Below are 23574 nucleotides of genomic sequence, written 5' to 3'. Positions count from 1 at the left end.
TTGTTTTCCATCCCAGAACTAGTTAGGCTGCACTGTCATTTCACAGCAACATAATACTGTAAAATATGGTATGCAATTGCTCATTTCAAAATGTTCTCTTATACCACTGTAAATCAGGAAAATGTCCTCTGAAAGTGGTGGAATTATTCTAATTTTTTTCAGTGAGAATATAATTAAAGAGACAGGAAGGCAATGAAATGTAGGAGTAATGAAATACAATTGATGACAGAAATGTTTCAATCTTTCCCTGCTTACAAGAAAGATGGATGATGCCATTCTGATTGCCTGTAGGGTTATGGTCCAGGTGTAAAGCTGTCCAGCTTTGGGGAGGTGCCCAGAAATGTGACTTACTATGGCAAGCTTCAGGTAAACCAGATATCCTATATCATCAGCTCTACTTTAAGATACAAAGAAGAATATAAGAAGCAAGAGAAATCAAAGAAAAGATATGGAAGTCATGCTGGATCAGTCGCAGACTGAAGTCTGCTAGAAAGAGTCTGAATCATCTCTGAAGCTTCTTTGGAAAGGAAAAGGCTTTGCAAAAACGGAGAAGAATGATGCAGTCTTAGCTCTTCTCTGCTGCTGTTCTTTACAAGATTTGGGTGTTTCTTTCCAGGAAAGCTGGGGCAGCTTCATGTCTGTTGTCCTGTTCCCTGATTTGGCAACTTGAAGAGACTGGCAAGACTTTTTCTAAAACACCCATCAGTCATCAAGAGAGAGCAGGACGACAGAATCACTAACGTAACATGAAAGAAGGGATAGGAAACATCAGCAATTCCTGTTAGGCAGAACAAGTGATAATAGTATTCAGGGGGTAAAGCTGAAATAGCACTGAACCTTTGACAGTTTTAGGAAGCTAATCAGTTGTGTAGGGAGAATATCTTTGCAAAAGTTTCTAAAAATGCTCAACCTTGTTGAAGCAGGGGGTCAGCTCACTTGGTTATTATTAGTCAGGCATTTTACAGGATTGTCTGTCTTTTACTGCTTTTCACACATAAGTCTCAAAAGTGTGTTATAGGGTGGTCAATAGCATCGTTCCTGCTGTGCTAAAAGGCCAGATAAGAAGTCAGGGTTGATAATTTGCCTGAGGTTACCCAGAAGTAGAGCAGAGGACTCCAGAGTGCCTGTTTAGTACATTATTTACTCAGTCAGTGTTTCCTGAGAAAAGTCCACCTGGGGACGGTTGGCACAATACATTAACACAGACAGAGATCACATCAAAGAGTTTAACACCTCAAATTGACAGAGGTGAAGTGGTGGCACAGGAGGATGCATTAATTTTCTTCTAGTCTCACAGCAGGTTAACAGGAGAAACACAACTCCAAGCCAGGTGCCTTGCCTTGCTGACAAGCAGCTCACCCCCAGGGCAGGCTGGCTCAGCCTGGGTCTGTGGTCACACTCTCGCCTCCTGAGCTGAAAACACCCTGTTTTCACCTGGAGATGGAAGAGGCAAGTGATAATATGAGATACTTTTATTTCACACAAGAGTGAAATTCTACAAACAGGAAACTCTCCAGCAAAAGGGAACAAAACAGGAAGAGAATTTAGAAATGCTGTACCATGTATTTCATATTTGGCAACTTGTACTTCAGAGTTAAAACAATTTTGCATGTGCCCTTTTGAAAGAATGAGGCTGCATGCATGAAGAAAGCATCCTATTTCCCAGGGAGCCTTGTTTCAAAAGTAGAAAAAGAACACTTAGCCATGGAGCATTAAATCAGCTCATGTAGGTAGCTGACTAGCTTTCTCAGAGATGAATGTCCCAGAGTGAAGCTGAGCAAGTAGGGCTTAGAAATGTAAATATAGTAGGTGTGCAGGAACATAAATTAGAAAATTTGACAATTTTAATTACTTGAATTTACTTTCACTTGCTGAGTTCCCTGGCTGACATCAGAAGCTGCATCTGTTAGGTTGCTAGAAGAGAAGGCAGAGGGCAATGGGGACAGGATAGGCTCAATTCCCATGTTGCCATAGAGGCTGCAATGACAGTATATTACCTAATGAAAAAAAAAAAAAACAACAAACAAAACTAATAGAAAGAGTAGCTTCCTAAAATCTCCTCCAAATATGGAAGTACCATGTAGGATTAGCTGTCACCTCAGCAGGAGCATTCAGGCCACTGGACACTTAAATCACATCATTATTGCAGACACCTCTGGGTTCCCTGATGGAGGTTTTTCTGTTTTGCTCGGTAGGATTAGGGATGGAAGGAGGATTAAATGATAAGTGAATCATGTGACAGTGAGCAAATGCCTACGTGATGAAAGAAATGGTGACTGGAGGAGACCTTTTTATTTCAAGAGATTGTGTAGAATACAAAAACACAGATATAGGGCATTATGGTGCCTAACACCATGCTTAGATGCATAAGGTTTGTGTGTTGTGCCTGTTTTGACTATGAGATCCTTGGGTTAAGGACTGTGGGTATTTTAGATCACGTAGCACAGTATTGCCCTGGTCTTTGTGCAGTCCTGGAATGGAAGCATTAATCAGGTTGTTCTTCATGACAGAGGCTATGGCAAGCTGTATTTACAAAGAGATACAGTTTGTCTGATTTAATTTAGTTTTCAGTGTTCATTTCAGTCTGGTAGTTTTGTGCTCGACTGCCATGATGGAGCAAGAGGTAACAATCCATGGCCTCGGTGATATCAACCCTTGGACAACACTCAAAACATCTAGCCATTTAACAGGCAGTTGCAAAAGCTATAAACCACCTGATGCTCATTCCTTACTGTTCCTTCTACTGTTCCACAAATAAAAATTGGGTGAATTTCTATCACCAAGAAATCTGCAGATTCTAACTGAAATCAGCCTTCAACTCTGCTGCATGTATGAGAAGGAAAAGAGGAAACAGGAGGACTAGTACGATATTTTCATGCCATTTGTTATTTATAGGGTTGTTTTTCGCATCTATTTTTATTTGATTCCTCTGTAAAATGGCCACAATTGACTTGTATTAGCTATTTTGCTGAAAAATAACAGAAGGTACTTTGTTTCACTAACCTGCTTTCAGACAGTTGCAATTTCTCATTACTTTTTTTTCTTTTTGTAATTTATAGCTAAGTAACAGAGAAAGAACAACTCTGGAATTTGCTTGTAAGGCCATGTACATTCCAGGAGCAATATTTAGACATCACACTGAGAACACATATTATTGCTTTCTTATTTAATTGGGTACAAATAAAATCCAACATCTGATTTGGGAATACTTTTGTGACAATTTAGGCTGTTTTTTGACTCAATTTGGTGAGCAAACTCTGTGAGTCTCATTACTTGAATAGGTGAGTGCAAGAGGCTTCTGTATAAAAGGCTACAGTTTATTGTTTTAGCCAAAAAGGAAAGACGGAGGAAGTAGAATGAGGATCCACATCTATCAGCTGATTTTTCCCCTTTTCTAAACTCTGGTTTTTTATTTTGCAGGTGATGGAAATTAAAGGACAAATGATTCATGTGCCAGAATCAAACTCGATATTGTTTCTGGGTTCCCCCTGTGTGGACAAGCTGGATGAGCTAATGGGCCGAGGCCTCCATCTTTCGGACATACCTATCCATGATGCTACTCGTGATGTCATATTGGTTGGGGAGCAAGCAAAGGCACAGGATGGCTTGAAAAAACGAATGGATAAGCTGAAGGCAACACTAGAATGTACACACCAAGCCCTGGAAGAGGAGAAAAAGAAGACAGTAGATCTCCTTATTTCTATTTTCCCTGAAGAGGTGGCTCAGCAGTTGTGGCAGGGGCAACAGGTTCAGGCCAGGAAGTTTGATGATGTCACCATGCTCTTCTCGGACATTGTTGGCTTCACTGCCATCTGTGCTCAGTGCACGCCCATGCAGGTCATCAGCATGCTCAACGAGCTCTACACGCGCTTCGACCACCAGTGTGGATTCCTTGACATCTACAAGGTAATAGCTCAAGTCCTAACCTAGCAAAAGCTAGTTGAAACGAATGCAGAAAGAATCCTGGTAGCTTTCTTCCTAAATTGAAGACCTTCCCTATAAAAATATGAAGGCAATATTTTTGTTTTATGTGCAAAAAAACCCAAATCTGAAATATGACCATTGAAACTCAAATGCTTTAATATGAAACTGTCATCATGGTACTTCCATGGGAATATAGGCCTCATATTCCCATTTCCTTATAGAAATGTACATCTCCTGTATGATAGCCTGGTTTCCTTTAGATGACACATCAGCAACAGCATCCTAAGGATGAAGAAGTGCACAGTGATGAATCCTAACCCAAGCTGCAGCTCCTGGGAGGCACTCACTTTACACTTGAATGCTTTAGGGTTTAGGCATTTATCTTTCCCTTGAAAGAACTAAAATTTTCCATAAGGAGCAGAGCATTCGCTAAAAGAAGTTATTGTAAGAAACTTCCACTGAAAAACAGGAAGAGGACAGCAGATGTCCGTGCACAGTCAATGTAATGAATGGGACATGGCACTGGTGTGCCATGCTCCAAAGGAAGTGTCACACATGTTGGTCCCATTAGAGAACTCATCTTCACTTCTCTGAAATGGATTTGGTGTCCAGTATGTATTTGAGAGAAAAAAGAGGGGAGGTAGAATTTAATAAATGCACTGAAGATATTATCTGTGTAATTATCCTGTGAAACCTACAGACTGTGTTGTATATGGAATACCTTTAATTTTCTGATAGAAGAAATAGAGCAAGTTTCTTTTTATATGTTAATGCACGAGAGAAAAGAAATGTGGTTGTAAAATTATATGTTGACTTTATTATATGGCTGAGGTTTGCAAACTAACAGTTTTCAAACTGTTTCATATAGTATTTGTTAGGCTGCAGAGATAAAGATCTCACAAGTGTGCTGCCCCTTTAATTTCTAGCCTTTAATGCGCTTTAAAAGGAATTGAAAAATAATTATTACCCACCTAAATAATAATCAGGGGTGAAACGTTATAGCACGTACCACAGATAGAACTGAAAATGGTATAGCTAAAGGTTGGTAGGGCACTTTACCAAAGTAAACAAGCACACTGTAAAGAAGTTGGGCTCCTGGGTTAGGGTTTTGTTTTACTAATGCTCAGAAGCCAAAGGCCACGTTGGGACATGAATGCAGTGGAAGGTACCAGCCCTCATTTGGAAACTGTTACAGTGATACAGTCGAAAAAGATGGTGAGTGCAGTCTCAGTTTGTGTTAGTCTGATGTTGCTGCACTGGATTAGGACCCAGCTCTGGGAAGAGGACTTGAGGAACTTCTGACCCAGAGTCAGGAATGATACCTAGTAACCCTGCTTCACATGCTGTGTGTTCACATGCTTCACATGGGTGTATTCGCTGTGTTCCCAGGTGATTAATTTCAGCTGTTTTGAAGCATTCAGAACATTCTTTGTTGAAAATTATGGTTGCATGGGAATAGGATATAAAGTATGCAAAACTCTATGATCTGACTGTAAGGAAGGCTGGCTGAGTCCTGTGAGAACACTAAGGAGGAATATTTATGCATAGGTCATGAATATTATACCATTTAGACCACGGCTTTCTGCCTTTCACCTAGCTTTGTGCTACTGTGGCTAGAAAGATGTTACTTTATGAGAAGACTGTCCTGACCAGTGAAATAAGGTCATAGCTGTTGAGATAGGCAAGATGAGATTTATGCATTCATAAAAAGGAATAAGCACTTCCATGTCAAAACTCCCGTGTAATTCTGTGAGTAAAGGTATTAATAAAACCTGTTTTTCTATGGAAGAATGGCTTACAGCTCTAACACCCTTTCTCCACTGTTGCTGCCATAATATAGGTGGTTCCTTCTCAGATCCTTTCATCCTGAATTTTCTTTATCTCCCTACTCCCCCCATCCCTGGACCCTCCCTACGTGTCCCCTGATGCCCACCACCACCCACTAATAAGCAAGGCACTGTGCTCTGTGGCTATTCTGGAGCTATATGCACCTTTTTTCTCCCCTCCAAATGTTTTTTATTTTTTTTTTTTAACCAGAAATCTAAAAAAAAAATCTGAGGGGTTAAGTGAAAATGACTCAGTTTAGCACTACAGAAAGAAAAAACTCAGGCAATGAACCTGGTTTTTTTTCACTAGAGAATCAGGCTTCAAATATAATAGCAATCCTTTTGAAAGAAAACATTTGCATTTTAAAATGAAAATAGCTTGTGTGTTTATATCTTTTTCATTTGTTTTATTCTGGAAGCAAAGTTTATTGCTAGGAATGATCACCATTGCAACAATTATGATTTTAGAAGTTATTGTCAGGTAGTGAATTTTAGATACTTGATCACCACTTTGGTGGGCTTTGTACTGAGCCCACCTCAAAGATATACTTGTGTAACTAGGCTACAGAAATTTATTATGTGATCTAAATACATCAATTTTTAAATTTGCTTGGTTTTTAGCAGCATGGCAGGAATAATTTGCAAAGATTATTTGGTGGGTACATCTGAATACCAAATTCACCATTTTGTAAACAGAAAATTAAGCAAAATTCAATAAATAAGTTCCATGCTGTAAATAATTTACCCAGCTTTACTGTTACAGAATTTTGTATTCAGAACCTCAGTGCTTCTAATCTTGGATTCGGACAATGAACATAATATTTTCATTTATAGAGAAATATGGCACAGAAAGAGCAAAGATCCTCACATTTAACTAGCCAGACATAGAGGACAAGCATAATGAGCTGTTATACAGCTGTCTGTGATACAGACTAAAAATGCTTGGAGAGAGCTGAAGGGTGATGAGTTAGACTTTGAAATTTCTTGAGAATCAAAGTAGGTAGTTATAACTGATGAGGTAGGGAAAGCTTATCCAATGGATGGAGGCACAGTTAGGAATGACACAGACAGATGATGGGCTCAGAAAATGAATTTCACAGCAGCATTTTGAATGGATACCAATGATGACAGATTACATTTGTCCAGGCTGAGGGAGAACATTGCCATAATTGAGATGCACGGTGTTATGAGCCTGGGTGACAGTTTTAGCAATCTAGAAGAATCTGTGTTTTAGAGAGTGAAACCTGGGAAAGAATCTGCTGACATACACCCTTGGTGAAAAGATTAGGATGGACATATTCGTGATAATCACAGAAGGGCAAGGAGGTGAAAGACCTGAGACCTGGTGATGCATTTGGAAACTGGTGCTGCTGACTCTCCAAGCTAATTATATTTGGTTTGGAGTTGAGGAATGGGAGAAAAAGATGCTGTCAAGCAGGGAGTGCAGTTCAGAGCAGTGTAGCTGCAGATGCTTGGCAGGCTGGTGTTTGTGGACATGCAAGTAGAAACATGGACTCCAGGAGCAGAAGTCATGGGAGAGATATCTCAGTAAATTTTGAAAGCTGTGGCTTTGGGTAAAATATGTACTTGTTGGCCTGTCTGTTTTGACCTGTTTTTCTCTGCATCTGAGTTCCTGTTGTTTGTCAGCCAAGTACTGGGAAATGATGCTTCAGTTAAGCCATCTCTTTATCAAATAAGCTATTTAGATATGCTGCAGCCACGTCTGCTGGCATTTAAAACTTAACCCTGCAGTCTGAAATCTTCCCTGCTTAATATTCCCACAGCTTCTGTTTGTCCTTCATGTAATATGTATTTGACATTGGCTCATTTAAAATATTTGTTTCTTGTTGAGCCCTTCTGCCTTTGCAGGCCTGCTTTCTCAGCTCTTTTCCCCTCAGTTTCCTTTCTGAAACATTTCCCCTGTGCACCCTTTAACTACTGTGTAAAGGCAGCATTTACTGTGCATGTTTTTTTGGCTCTGTGTGCAGTGACTGTGTGGCTATATATGTTGGCTTGGTAATGTCAAGCCAAACAGAGCAGAACCAGACCTGATCCTGTAGGTGTTAGTTTCTTTGTCCTTTCTCTAAATAGGGCAGCATTTGCCCTTGAAGACATTGCAGATTTTCCTTGACACTGTACTTCACTTTCTGTGAGGTGCTAAGTCCCACTTTCCATGTCTAAGCAGAGAGTCCTAAATGTTTCTTGAAAACTGTGGTCAGCTGCCAGAATTTCTTTGCTATACATCTTCGTTGTAAAAATTTTAATTGAAAGTTTATTGAGTATTTATATAAGACAATATACTTAAATACGTTAATTTTACAGTCAGAATCCACAACGTTGTTATATGAATTTCTGTTTTCTTTTTGGTTTCATTATTTGGTTAAACTGGCACTCTCTCTGAGTGGTACCACACAGCTTCCTTGGGCTTTTATTCCTGGCAACACGATTCACTTAGCATGTTAGATCTTTGTTTTCTGATTTTATATGCCTAACACTGTCTACAGCCTTAATGTTTGCTCATTGTAAAGACCTGAGACTGAAAAATGATGGCAAATCTGGACTGTCCTGCAATTATTCAAGACTGATACTCACCGGTTTTGTTTAGGTTGTGATACAAAGCTTTTAGGAACCTAATTTTAAAATCCCATTTTCTAAGAATATCGCTTTACATTTCTGTAATGGTAGTTTAAGTTGCAGAAATCTGTATTCATTTTACAGAAAATACCAGTACATTCTCAGTGCCATGACTATCCCCTCTTGAGAACTAATACATCTTGTATCCAAATACATGTTCTTGACCTTATTATCAGTGCTATAATGACTAAAGAATACTTCAATAAACAGGGTCATGAGTTTCAGACTATTCTGAAGTTTTCCAGGCTTTATGTTTCATAAGTTAAAAAACGTAGTCCCCAAGTTTTCCTGTACAATCTACGGCCACTATTTCTGCCAACTTTCTGTCCAGTTATAACCTTTTAAGTTCAGTACAAATACATGGCCATTTTGAGAAGTTTTGAAATTCTAAACTTCAGCTTAGGCATTTGCAAAAGGCAGGAAGTGCAATTAAGATATGTAAAATGATAGTGATACTCTTACATGTATTGCACATAAAATATTTTTTTTTAAATGGAATGGGGCAGTTCAGAGGATTATCAGTGCAGTAGCTGTTGCTTCTTCCTGATAGTTTAAAGTCAACAGGTTTTGAATGTGTAACAGATGAAAATGGGTAATAGAAAAAAATTTCCATTGCCCAGAAGCTCGCTCTCTCCGTGGTGCCACCCAGCCTGTTAGAGCTGCCTGCAGCACACTGCTCTGTTTGGGTCCCACCACAGAGGGTTCCTGAACCTTCTTTCTTCTGTCTTTGAGCAGGCAATGACACTTTCTCCTCCTGGGACTCTTTGCCCATATGTGGACTTGATGGCACACTGGCATCTCACTCCAATATGAAGTTAGAGCAAAGCTGGGGCAGCTGTCTCTTTGGGGAACTCAGAACTGTTCTTGGGTTAAGGGGAAAAAAAAAACAAACCTTAAAAAAAAAAAACGAAACACAAAAGGTTCCATGGATTTTCCCTGCAGATCTGGTGTAACACACCACCCAAGAACTTAAGACTTCCCATTACTTCAAGCACATATTTTTCTCCAGCCTTGTGGACAATTTACACTTTCTGTCTTTAAGGAGATCTGCAAATGAAGCAAACAGACACTCAGGCTCCAGAGGAGTTATTCTTTGCTTTATAAACATACAGCCCTGCACAAAGCACTAAAACATCTGTGCATGTTCTCCTGCAATACATCACCCAAGAATCCTCTAAAGGGCCTAGGACTTCTGTTTCTGTATATAACTACTTCTCTGCTTCTTCAGGAATACCATACTTGTATATAATTCCTTCTTTTTTTTTTTTTTTTTTTTTTTTTGGTCTCTCTCCTTTAACTTTTCTCTTATCTGGAAAGCACACATTTGTTTGTAACTGCCCTGGTCCATTTCTCTCAAGTTGCATGGGAGCCTTAGAATCTATGTCCAGCTTACAGGTCCTGGGAGCACTTTCCAAGCCCTCAGTTTGTATGTGAAGCCCACATTCTATGGCTAGGCAGGAACCATGGCTAAGGGCATTCCCTCTTGTAGCACACAGCTCTCCCTGATGCTATGTCCTTTGTTTTATTCTGTCAAGTTTTTCCACCTTCTAAATTTAAGAACCTCTGAGGGACTGGAGAAAACTAATTTCACTTTCCCTCTGCTTTGGCTCTTGTCATTTTCAAGCAGTCTGGTGTTGTGCTAGATCTGGAGGATACATAGCACAGCTGTGACAACATATGGCTGGACTTTTATATACCAAGATGCAACATTTTCATTCATGCAAATAGCATTCATAGCTGTACCTTAATTTATTAAATTATTGAAGTGAACATGGAGGATACTTAAGTAAGTTAATAGGAACTAGACAACATATGAATTTCAGGACACAGAAATTAAAGCTTGTGTAACCTTGAGGAAGATACTGTCGTTCACTAGGGGGTTAAATACTGGGGATACCTATAGCAAATTAAGACCACTCTTCCATCTGGAGAAGGACATTAAACTGAAATGTGTGCCTTATGTCATACATGATTATTTTAATATTTTCTTATTTTGTTGAACAGTTCTGTACTTTGACATTGCATTAGGGCAGAATGCCAGCCAGGACGTTTTCTATTCATCAGAGAGAATTGGTTTGATTTTTGCAATTTCGTATTTGCCTACAGAAGAGAGAAATAATTTATGCACTATGACTTTTGTATTCCGTGGCTGTTGTGTGCAAACCTGATATTGATGTCATGTAGACCGCAAGTCTTCTGGCATGACTCTCTTTCAACGAGTGAAAAAAACCCCTCTTTTAAAATACTAGGTAGTAATTCTACACAGCAAGTACTATTTGTCTTTTTTCTTCTGTAGAGGAAGTAGCACTGAGTTACAGTGTAGATGAAAGAGTTCCTCCACATATTGCATGCTGAAAATCTGTGCCTAAGACTGCTAAGTAGGTGCTATAGAAAGAGTTCAAACACAGCTCTTCTAGCAAAATGCTCCTGAACTTGCCAGTATGTAACATCATTAAACTCACTAAAAATAAGATGGCCCCCAGGCCTGGTAAGAGCAATTTTTTCTTAATTAGTCTCCTGGGAAAGGAAGTTGGTTTTATAGGAAGTCACTTCTTTTAAAAAATGAGCTTTACAAGAAGAACAGAATTCTGAACTTCATAGGTTGACATCTGTAATCCACCCCTTCTCACATGGGAGGTGTTTTCCTGAAGTCAAGAACCATAATGTCACGTTGTAAAAGTGTTGCAAAGTTACCTTGAAACTTGGGTGTAAGATTTCACTGCCTAGGAGTTGATTTTGAAAACATTAAAGACAGAACCTAAGAGAGTGAAACACTAAGTAGGAGCTGAAGGACATTCTTTGAGAACAAGTGTGTTCTCAAATCCTATCTGGAAAACTTTAAAATCCTTTCCAAAGAAGAAAGTTTTTTATAATATACCAGAGATTTGGAAACCTATAAATAGTGCTTTACTGCTGACTAATATTGTTAAGCTTCACAGTGCTGCAAAATTCAACCATTTCAAGGCTTTTCTGACAAATCTTAGCAGTAGAAAAAACATAGAGAAAACTTCAAAATGTAAACAGAATTAATTTGTATTCACACAACAGCAAAAAACCAAACAGGTTTTGATTAATTTGAGAAAGGACAGTATTCACTCTTTGCTATGTAGACAGAAATGTGGAACTAGAACTACCTCAGGTTCAAAAATCCCTAGGCCAAGCTCAGAGGAGGCTTTTTGGAACTGTACTTACACCACCTCCAGAGAAAGAGCACACACACTTAATGTCTCAGGGAAATAACCTTATCTGGTTTCTCTCCAGCATGTATATTTGCTATTTCTTTCCTTAGAATCCGTATTTTAGAGTAAATGACTTGTTCAAGTCTTTGTACCGTAAGCTGCCCAAAATACTTCACATCTGCTCTCCCTCTGCTTAGTGATGAATAACATCCCCTGACCTGCGTGCCAGAATATGCATGCCAAGGTCCAGAACTTTTTGAGCTAAACAGGATCTTGCTGCTGTGCTGACAAATGGTATCATAGCACTAGCAGTCAGCACACTCATGCAGCCCTTTTCGTGGCTTGGGGTACGTTGTGGGAGCAGGAACATGCCCACTGTGGTGCACTTTCAAAGGCACGGAGCTCCCCTAGAGTCTTCTGAGAGTTTCACAAACTAAGCCTGTGGCCCACATAAATCTGTTTTTCGGCCAATGCCCAGAAAAGCATGCTGATGACAACATGGGAAGGGTCTTCCTTATCAAATGACAGTCTGGGCATGGAAGCAGGCAATTAAGCAAAGATACACACATTTGCATCCTGCTGTACTATTTGGGAAAAAAAGAGCTTTACAGAATTCAGGATGGAATGCATCATGCCCTGAAAATTCACTTTTCAGGTACTGTAGAAAGAGTATAGCTGAGCAGATGGAATTGAAGCTTCATTTTTGTGTGACTGACACTCCATAAATGTGAGTTCCATCACGAATGAGGATGTTGTAAGATAGTTAGTGATCTGCAGAGATATAGAGAGAACGATTTGGGTAGAAGGAAATACGGGAGATGTCAATGACATCTTGGGGTAGAATATGGATATCAAATAAATTGTTCCTGTGATGACTGCTGACTTAAAATTAAAATGGAGAGAATCTCCATTTTCTTCAGTCTTCGTCCCAGTTTAAAAAGTGTCCTGTTTGCTGCTGGACTAGAAGTCATGGACAGGAATAATGAAGCCCAAATGATAAGTCTGAAGCACCACTTTGCCATATACCACAGCCTTTTCCTTATTCTCGTGCTGTACAACTTAGGGCAGAAAACAGGTGAAAGAAAGGCCCTTTGGGAGATACTAATATCTTCAAAGGTTTCCTTTACAGTGATACTTGCAAGAATTTCATATTAAGGCTGAATTTCACTGTATTTCTTTAGAGGGAAGACATTTCAGCTTTGGTGAAAGAAATGCATGGTTTTGAGGTACTGTATAGTTCAGTCTTGCATATGGAATGAAATATGGATAAACAGGATAATGAACATTTTGTGAAGGCATAGGTCTTTACTGTAGTTCCTGATAATTTCCAGTGCCATGTCCACTCACATCCTGCATTTTGGCTTCATGCTGGGATGAAACTTACAAAACCATCTCCTTTTATATTTATATGCTACCATGGAAATGCAGCCTGGGTGTGCTGGAAGTTAAGATGTGCTCCAGTAAGTCTAGGCTGAGGAGTACATACAGAACTTACTCTGACTTTGCTCCTTAAGAAACGAAATCTTCAAATCAAAATGAATACGCTAGAAGGCATTGATTTTGTTGCTGATGTCATCATAAGAATCACTTAAGGTTCATACCTCCAATAAATGCTGTTCTGAATTAATCTCAAAGACTGGAAAGGAAACTTAGCTGTGAAGTGTAGAAAGGTTTTCCACTGGTTCATCAAACAATGTAGAGATTAGCATTCCTAAAGAACTGTTTGATTTCCATGAAGTTTCCATGTCCTTCTTCTAAAATTGACCTGCCTCTGTGATCTTCCAAGTTCAATCTGCCCTTCTGCCTCTTCACATTGTCCTGTTAATTCTTTCTTTTCTACAGTTCTGAGGTAGAGGTGAAACTATGCTAATTATAGCATAGAGTTAGTAATTTGGACTTACTCTTATCCTCACAGGCAACAAAGGAAAGTTTGATTTTATAGGGTGTGGTGTGAATTTTTTAAATGTGAGATTTATTTTTTTCTGAGGGAGATTCTTAGCACAGGTCAGATGACTGCAGGAGTTCCCATTCAGTCCATTGATTATGAAGAGAACTGAGAATGAATAACTCATATTCAAATTGCTCTATTAGACATATTTCTGGTTAGGTGAACTGAATCTCACCTGTGTAGATTACAGCTGCTACATCTTAGTAACTTTCAGTCTGTATGGCTGAAATATTGCTTCTTCCCTGCTATTGTCATCTACTTTTCATGTGCTTTATAGTTATTTAATCATGTTATACTTTGATGCCATGTTATGGTTACTGCACAGAGTGTATTTTAACTGACCAAAAGGAATTTTCACTGCATTTGAATTTCTCTCATACAATCAGCATCAACCCGAGTTGTTTCTTTCCTACTTTCTTTGCTTTTTGTTATAGTGCCACTGGAGTAACTCCCATCACCACTGAGCATGGATATTCTGTTGTCTCTCAATAGGATCCCTTACAATACTGTACTGATTAATTCAAAGCTTGACTTTCTAGAAATCATACAAATGGATGTCATGATTCTTGTCAAAACACCTCATCATTGTGCACTCCCATTGAAACAATTAGTAACATAACTAATAGCTATATTTGGGAACAGGGCATACCATATAGTTAAAGCTTGGATTACAGTAGAATCTGCCAAACCAGTGCATTATGATGGGCCATTCTTGATAGTACTGAATGTGGCTGCTTGAAGAAATACAAGATGCCTCGTGAGTTACTTATGAAATGTCAGGTATATATAGCAAACTTCTTTCTAGCATTTTCATTTTGAGATTTATTCCGCAAAATAAAAAGATTATGTTCCTTATCCCCGTATTTGCCGAAGCATCTATGAAAATCTTCACTGTCTTTAAAGGTTTGATTACTTTAAAAAGCTTCTTTTTATCTTATCTGTTTCCTAATCCATAAGGACGCTGATGTTGTTTTTGTCTCTTGCTCTGTCACCCTCCATTGCTGTGGAGAGCCCGCCTCTATTCCCTCAAGTGCCATGAAACCATCTCTGCGCCAGTCTGGACAAGCTCAGCTCTCCCAGCCCCTTTTCCCAGGTGCTGCAGCCCCCACCACCTTGCTGGCCCCTACTGAGTTGGATCCAGTTTATCAATCTCAGTCTTGTACTGAGGAGCGCCAGACTGGATGTGGACATGATTGGGTGTGATAGGGGATGATTGGCACTTCCCCTGGTCTCTGTTCATACATCCAGGTTATCACTGGCTGTCTGTGTTCCCAGGACTCATTGCTGGCCCATGTGCCATTTACTGTCCAGCATGACCCCCAGGGTCTCTCTCAAAGAGCTGCTCTTCAGGAAGTTGGCTGTATCAGTTCCAGAGAAATTCTTTCCCAGGAACAGGACTTTGCACATGTCCTTCCTGAATTTCATTAGCTTCCAATTAATCCTGCCTGTACATGTCACTCAGGATGGCAGCCCTGCCCTAGAGCAAATTGACAATTGAACTGTCCCCCCAGTTTGGTATCAACTGTAGGTTGACGCAGGCGCAAATAATGTTATTATCAGGAAAAACACCCCACAGATTTTGTTATAAAAGATAAATTTTAAAATTATAGATTTTTTTTTTACATACTGTATTTTGAAAAGTGTTAACTACTCAGTACACATTTTATGCACCGAGAATGCTGTGTCTGTATTTGGGTGGGAGAGGGTAAACACGCATAGGCAACAGGCAAAAGGAGAGGCAGGTTAAGATGGAGAATAATGCTCTTCAGTACAGGTAAAAAAAACGACCCACAAACAAACTAGAAAAGTTAGTTTTCTCAGAGAGAATAGTTAAGTGATGAACAGAAGAGCATTAAAACTTCAATTAGCTAAACTGTTACCCCATTCCCTGCTCATTATTTCTGTTTTCTTCACTCTCAAGATCTTTAAGAGGAAACTGATATAATTACAACTGCTGTCTGTTATTATCTCAATTTCATAAAAAAAAGTTTTATAGAGTATCTCCCAGCAGTAGGATAGTTTCAGTCTATTGGCAGATTACTCATATGTGATAAGAAACAATTTAGTAATGATCTTCTCTTCAGCTAAATATAGCATATACACTTTGTACACTGTCTGTAAACAGGGTGTGGAGCACAGAGAAATTATTTAATATTCCAAGTTTCCTTGCCAACTTAAAATTACAGTGATTACGAACACATACTTACTTAAGCAGAAATAAATATTTCTGGTGATTAAAATAACGGAAAGGGGGGAGACCACAAGCAGGATTTGATGCATATGGAAACTCGATTCAGTTGGAAGAAACATCTGTTACTCTATAAAAAGAAGGGTAAGAAATCAAGACATGGCTGAAGAATATCTAAGTCTGGTTATTCTATCTAAACTTTATGTGTATGATCCACTTATATAGGTTATCCGTATATGTCAATGGAAAACACACACAAAAAAAATTGAGCAGCATAATATATTTTTCATCAAACATGAACCTTTTCTTGAGGAAGAGAAGCCTTGAACAAACATTTGATATACAATTCTTACATATTTGCTTTCCAAAGTAATCCTATATTCTGGTCATCTGTGTGTAACAGGAGTATCCCATAGCTCTGCATCCTGAACTGGAAGGCAGTCTTAACTTTTTATTTCCAATTTACGTTGAAAAAACCACTGTTGAACAGGCTATAAGGGACAGTGACATAAATTATTTTAGGTTAAATGGGTACTAAATAGTACAGTCCTTACAAGTGACATAATAAATACCTATGTAGCCCTGTGAGTATTTTGGAGATGAAAACAATACTACACAAGCACCCTTCAGAGGAAGGTTAAGGATCTACAAAAGACATGGTGTTAAAGGTAGGTTTTCTTCCTGAAAAAAGACAGCAGTTTTTGAATTTTCAGACCCATTTTTTATATGTATTTCATTTTGATTGTAAACAGAGAAGCCTTATTGATATGAGTATAATTTAACCCGAAAAAACACACACACAAACTGCACATAGACTTATTTATGTCTTTTACATGAAAAAAATAGTAATGAGTACTCCATTGTAATAGTTCTAATACAAATTGTATGTTAGGCTTTCACAGGAAACCTGCTGAGAGAGACAGGACTAAAACTAGAGCCAATTCTCCCTCCAGCTATTTCTTTCAATGTATTTAATATTTCTGATTGCAGTAGGAATTCCAGATTAGAATTGCCACAGAGTGACCCCTGCAATTACATTTTTTATGTTTATTTCCAAGCTGTGCTTTGAAAAAGGTTCCAAGTAAGACTCATTAGACTATTTGAATTCCTGAATATTTTAGATGAAAAATCTTTAGCCTGCCATTTCAAGTTTCACTTACAGAATGGTATCTCTGCCCCATGTGTGTCACTCTGTAAAATGAAGTGTGACACTTCAGTTTTCCTTCCTTACTTCTAGAAGTTCACAAACATAATGACTGGTGCATATTCATGAATTCATGAGGAAGGATTGAAAGCAGGGATGTTACTTCAATGCACCACATTTTCCCTTAAAAACTGCCACTGAAACAACACCCTGACTTTATACCCGCAGAACATAATTTGGCTAAAACTTCCAGTTTCTCTGTTTAATAACATAAGACAACACAAGGTTTAGCTACTGGTAGTTGGAAGAGACCTGTTGGAGCTGCCCAGGGATCAGGTTATTAGTCTCTGTTCTCTGGACACATTAGAATTGGAGAAATTGCGTTCTGACTTCTGTGCTACCAAATTGATCTGCAAGTTCAATTCCATCTCAAAATTCCATCTCAAATGGTTATGGATTAAGAATAAGTGTCAGTAAGACAATTACTATGGCGTTCACCTTCTGTAAAAATACTGTTCATATCTAAAGCATGTGTAAAGTATCTACCAAGGACTAACAGAAGCTGGGTATATAGAAAATGACTTATTGAAAGCAGAAGATATTTACTTCCTGCTGCAAGTGTTACGCATTATTACTCTTCAGTATTCAGCGGTGTTGGGATAACTGTCTAGAAAGTTTTCCTGAACTGTAGAGTACACACAACCACTTCAAATAATTATTAACTTTAATATGGGATTTGTTGAGGGCCTGACTGGAAAACATTTGGACATTTCCAGTGATTTGGGAGTTACAGAAGGCTCTAGAGGAGGGTTTTGTAAGTGTAAGTAGCTGCAATATTTCCTGGATTCTTGAGTTGTTAGTTAAGAATAAAATTCTATCATGCAGTTTTTAAAGATTGGTCTAATTTTGAAATCCAAGTTCAGTTTCTCTTCTATGGTGCTGTGTATTAATTCCCAATTAATGAAAACTCCAGTGAAGCTGGCTATGGTAAGTATGAATCAGTGAAAAGGGATGAGAAGTTGGTAACATTAGGCCAGGCAATCAGTGAGTTGCTAGAACTACTAACAGCAATAAGAAATGATGATTTAATTAGAAGAAATAATACTAAATCTTATCAATGGTAAAGTGTCAGTCATATGCAAAAACAGGTTTAATATTCCGAACAGAATATATTTAATTTTTTAAAAGAAGTGGGATAAGGTATTCCAGTCTTACAAGATTGAAAGGAAAATATCTTTTCCTGCATATGTATCTAGGAAGGATATAAAAATCAAATGTACTACTACTAATGCATCTTAATAGTCACATTACAAAGTCAAAAACTCAGAATCTAGTTTATCACATGGCAGAGATTTCCTCTGGAGTTTTATTGCTATATATCATCATCTTGAAGAAAATCAAATAGATCTGAGTGCAGCCATTTTTAGACACTTTGAGTAGTGCCTGCCTTTTCTGTTAATCCTATTGACACTTACTTGAATATTTATGGAGTAGGTTGTTCTCTGGTGTGCACAGTTTCAGGATCTACCCAGAGGACACTTCGGAGCAAGCTATAAGCAGTGCTTTGTGTTTCTAGTCCAATTGCTACTCTTCAGCTGAGACAAGAGAAATTCCCTTCTTCCCTGTGTGCATCTGACTCACTCAGGAGCCCTGGAGTTCTGAAGTGCAATGTATCACTCTTACTGCAGTCTCTGTTTTAATGTCCTCACCTACCCTTGTGAAGTTCAGCGAGGCCAAGTGAATGTTCTGCGTCTAGGTCAGGGCAATCCCCGGTATTAATATGGGCTGGGGGATTGAGACCATCCCTCCAAAGAAGGATTTGGGAATATTGGTAGATGAAAAATTAGACATGAGCCACCATTGTGCACTTGCAGCCTAAACAGCCAACCATACTCCAGGATGCATCAAAAAAAAATGTGGCCAGCAAGTCAAGGCAGGTGGTTCTCTCTGCTCTGCTCTGGTGAGACCCCACCTGCAGTGCTGCTTCCAGCTCTCGGGTCTTAAGCAAAAAAAGGGCATGGACCTGTTGGAGTGAGTCCAGAGGAGGCCATGAAAATGGCCAGAGGGCTGGAGCACCTCTCCTGTGAAGGTGGGCTGAGGGAGTTGGGTAGTTCAGCCTAGAAAAGAGAAGATCGTGTTGCGACCTTTGGTGTATAAATGGGGCTTATAAGGAAGATGGAGAGAGACGTTTTACCAAGGCCTATAGTTACAGGACAACAGTCATTGGTTATGAACCAAAAGTGACTGTATTTGATATAAGGAAGAATTCTTCACAATGAAGGTGTTGAGACACTGGCACAGGTTGCCCAGAGAAGCTGTGGATGCTCCATCCCTGGAAGTGTTCAAGCCCAGGCTGGATGGGGCTTTGTGCAGCCTGGTCTAGTGGAAGATGTCTCTGTGCATGGCCGGGGAGCTGAAACTAGATAATCTTGAGGTGTCCCAACCAAAACCATTCCATGATTTTATGACTCCATACAAGTGGACCAAATGAAAATGCCATGAACAATCTGAATTACAGGAACTCCTGGAACTTCTGGAAGATTTGTCAAATCTGATTTTGGAGAAAGAGGGAACCAAGGTTAAAGTTGGGTGGAGATACTCATAATGAAAATTTCAGCTTAAATGCTTAGCTGGAGAAAATCTTAGAAGTGAAAACAGGGTCCCAGAATGGTAAACCATTAGACAGCCTTGTCAGTACTCATCACATCCAGTTTAAACTACCAGGTCAGGCTAAGCAGTCCTAGTCCTTCCCCTGGTTCTCCAGTATTGCTGTCAGATGAACTCCATAGCGACAAGCACTTTAAAGAGTAATGGTGTTATTATCATTTTTATTTTTATATAAAGATTAACATGAGGCAGCTTCAGTTCCATTTTTCTGGTAGTGCAGTATATTCAGTGTGTGAATTTAGCTGTTAAACTACAGCTATGGAAATTTCCAAGGGGGAAGAAGCTAACAAAAGAAGTAGTTTTGTCTAAACACTGCTGGAACAGTATATGATCCCAGATCTATGCAACCAACTTTAGTGGAAAAGTCATTCTGAAATTAGGTCATTCAACAAGGAGCAGAATTTGTATTTAATTTTTGTATTTGGCATCACAGACGCAACTCTTTCTGTAGTAACCCCTTTGAATCTATTCCTACTGATGTTTATTCATGATTTTCAAGAATGACAATGGATTTCTGCTAATTCTTCCTTCCAATTTAGAGAATTTTTTACCATCTATTTCTTCCAAACTGTCTTTTTAACTTCTGATACTTCTTCTCACTGTGCTTATTTTTTTGCCCAGTTTCTACAATTTTCACTAGCCATTGCAATATACTTGCTCATCCATTTACCTTTGGAAAAACAACCTCCTAAACTGCAGGGCATTGGTAGTGTCTGCTTCTTGTGGACAGACACCCTGAGATATGGCTTGGGTAAAACAGGCAGGCAGACAGCAATATGGATTGCTCCTACATGTTTTGTTCTACATCCAAGTGCTATTAGGAGCTTTCAAAGGCGTCGAAGGAGCTCTAATGGCTGTCTCAGCTCATGAGAAACCCTCAGCTTCTTATCTGTATTTATGTCCTCCTGCACAATCAGCCAGAAAGGTTAAGGTGGCAAACTTCACAGCGGGTTTGCCGCAGATTAAGTTTGGTCTTGGGAAGTATTAGCTCTTACTTCTGTTCTCGGTTCATGGTCTGGGTACATTTACATGTAATGCTTACTTTTTCAGGTACTATTTGTATTGAGATACTATTTCCAATTTATCAAGACTGGAAATTAATCTGAGAAGGTCCAGGTCTACTACTTAGTAGATTCTCTGCAGAGAGAAGAATCAGCTATATTTATTCTCTGAATAACTCCTTTCTCAGTGCTTGCTTTCTTCTCACCCTGGTCTTTGCTGAAGCATTTTCTGGCATTCTTGTACTGTTGTGTGCAGGGTGAAAGCCAGATTAGTTATGTCACAAAACCTAAACTAATGCTTGAGGTCTGTTTGGGCCCGTGTTAATGGATTTCGTGCGACAATGTTACGATGTGTGAGCAAACAGACTGCAAAACACAATGCTGTAAATAAAGCTGCAGACCTTGAGGTCTGCAGTGTTTCTCATGCTGCCTTTATCCAGAGCCAGAGGGCTTCTGCAATTCATTTTGCTCCCAGTTCCTCCTGGGGGGCAGGTCTTTTTAAAGAAAATCAGGATAAGAGAGCAGTAAGGCCTGCCTGAAGAGACCAGGGGGATCAGTCTGCTGAACTTCATGCCTGCAGGTAGGGAATGCAGAGTAAGATAGCCTGCATAGTAGAGACGCCAATTCTTATTTGAAAATAAGGGAGAAAGGTGCAGTCAGAAGTCTGTAGCAGTAGCATCTGTTTGTAAATTATACCAGGAAAAGCTACCCACTAATGAGGAGTTAGATAGTCTTCACTGTTTTTTATGGTGATGTTTTGCTTTTTCTAATTCTCTTCCTGATAAAATTTTCTAGCATATCAAATACTAATTATGAATTACAGTTCTGCAGCACTATTCTTACCCAACAGCAAACTCAGCCAGGATAGTATGAAATGAAGCTGCAAGCAATTTCTTATTTAGGAAAATGCAATTTTCTGTGTTACTGCTGTGGGAAAATGTTGTCATATCTCAGCTGATGCCATACACTGTTCTAGATGATCTTCTTTGGTTATAATGGTGATAAACCACTGTGCTGTTTCATGTCGGGTTTTGACTGCACCTGTTTGCAGACTCAGGTAATTATGCTCTTTTGTCTAATTGCTTATTTATGGATGTTTTGCTCACATGTTTTAAGCAACAGTATTTGATTGCAGCCCTAATGGCGGGGTTCTGCTCTCATTATCATACTGTGACACTCGGTTTGTCTGATTGCTGCAGGTGGAAACAATAGGTGATGCGTACTGTGTTGCAGCAGGGCTCCATAAGAAAAGCCTTAGTCATGCCAAAGCCATTGCCCTGATGGCACTGAAGATGATGGAGCTTTCAGAAGAGGTTCTCACTCCAGATGGAAGCCCTATTAAGGTAACCCCCTTTGCTCTTCATTACCAGCTAGTCAGTGATACACAGACCTGATTCATTTCATTGTGTTCTGTCTGTAGAAATCTGTTTATTACTAGAGAATTTACAGCTGCATCAGTATGTCTGCAGCTCTGATGGGCCACATGCCTCTTTTCCAAGTTGGTGTAAACCTGCATAAAAGAAGGATCTGTAGACTGCCTGCTCTTCCTCATTGTTAATATGCTTCCTTCCCATGCTATGCCATTTCCTTCCCCTGGTTTGGTACAGGAGGTAGCAGGAGGGGGAAAACCAGATGTCCTTTTGTAACATTATCAAGTTCCTCTGCTGTTCTGCTTCTTTAGATCCTATACCAACATATTCAAAAGAATATCGTTCTGAAAAAAGTGTTGGACTATGGATCTTGAAGAAAATTCTTTTAAAGCTTCATGTGAACATTCACTGAACACAAAAATAAGCATTAAAAGACAAAGGTTGCCTGAAGATACCATAAGGCATAGCATTTTCAGTTTTGATGTATGACTATTTCAAACAGATGTTAATTTAGTGCTACTAAAATATACATTTTTGATTGATTTTATTTATTTTTCCAATAACTATAGCTGATTAATATGTGCTAACTACACTGGTACATGCTGGGAGAGCTGTCTTCCAGAGCCTCTTCATATTTTCACTTTCTTTTGAGTCACTGCTGCAATTGTAGGGAAATTTTGAAGGTGTATGTTTTACTCTGAGACTCACTTTTTGTGACTGTTTTCATTACCACGCATTACTTTTCAGAAAAGTCCTCATATTTTCACTGTCTGAATAAGAAAACCTGTAAAATAAAGACTATAAAGACATTTCAGAGGAAAAATGTGTAGAATAAAATGCTGGGAATAACCAAATATTTTCAAAAAATGCTAATAAACTTCCTTTAGAATTCAGAAGAAAAAAGTCAGTTCATCATACTTAAACTGAAAGTAGAGGTACTGAGAAGCTCATCATCATTTCTTAATTGTCCTGTCTTCAGCTTTAGGTGTAATAGATTTCAGGGCAGGAGGGATGGTGATATTGTAGAATGTTGTTACCTTTGTACGTAACCTAAAATTGTGCTTAGAAATAAGGCTCATCTTTCATAGAGGCATATTCTGATTTGTTTTAAAATCTCACATGGATATATTTACCCTGTAAACTATTGCAGTAAGGACTTTGGGAGAAGTCTACTTTAGTTTGTCCTAGTTTAGGTGTCTACTCTAGGATGAGATGAATCATGCCCTAAAAACGTGTGCTTTTTCAGTTGTCTGTAAGGAAAATCTACGGACCTAACCTAAATGTGGATGTCTTTGCTGTGAGCTTCTACACTCTGTCACATGAGTCCTGCTACAAATGGCAAGGAATGCATAGTTTTTCCTAGTGGCTATGTCAATGATCATCACAGTTAGAAGCGTACTCACTATTTCTAAATTCAGTTGGCATGACTTTTGCCTTCCAGCCAATGTTAAATTGGCTAGAGTGACCCCTATTTTTGTTAGTTGGCAGTTTTTCCCTAAAAAAAAACATGAAGGGGCCCATTGTGCCACAGATTCCCATTAGCAAAAGTTCCATTTGCATAAAAATGTCTTAAAGCAGCATCAGGGGAAGTTCAGGTTGGATATAAGGAAAATGTGGTCAAGTGCTCGAATGAGCTTCACAGGAAAGTGGTCATGGCCCCAAGCCTGTATGTGTTTAAGCTCTTGGAAAATGC

At 39.0% G+C, this 23574-nt stretch overlaps 1 protein-coding gene across 1 annotated transcript in view; it reads left to right on the top strand.

Moving 5' to 3' along the window:
- The window catches only part of GUCY1A2 (guanylate cyclase 1 soluble subunit alpha 2), a 157328-nt gene that overhangs the window by 73971 nt on the left and 59783 nt on the right, over window positions 1-23574 (top strand). The window contains exons 5-6 of the mRNA XM_039564314.1: window positions 3421-3906; window positions 21711-21854. Of these exons, the coding sequence (XP_039420248.1) occupies window positions 3421-3906; window positions 21711-21854 (630 nt within the window). The remainder of the gene's footprint in view (window positions 1-3420; window positions 3907-21710; window positions 21855-23574) is intronic.

The sequence above is a fragment of the Corvus cornix genome, chromosome 1 (genome assembly GCF_000738735.6).
Source record: "Corvus cornix cornix isolate S_Up_H32 chromosome 1, ASM73873v5, whole genome shotgun sequence".
NCBI classification, from domain to species: domain Eukaryota; kingdom Metazoa; phylum Chordata; class Aves; order Passeriformes; family Corvidae; genus Corvus; species Corvus cornix.
The sequence above is the reverse complement of the archived record's forward strand: the minus strand, read 5'-3'. Positions and strand labels throughout refer to the sequence as shown.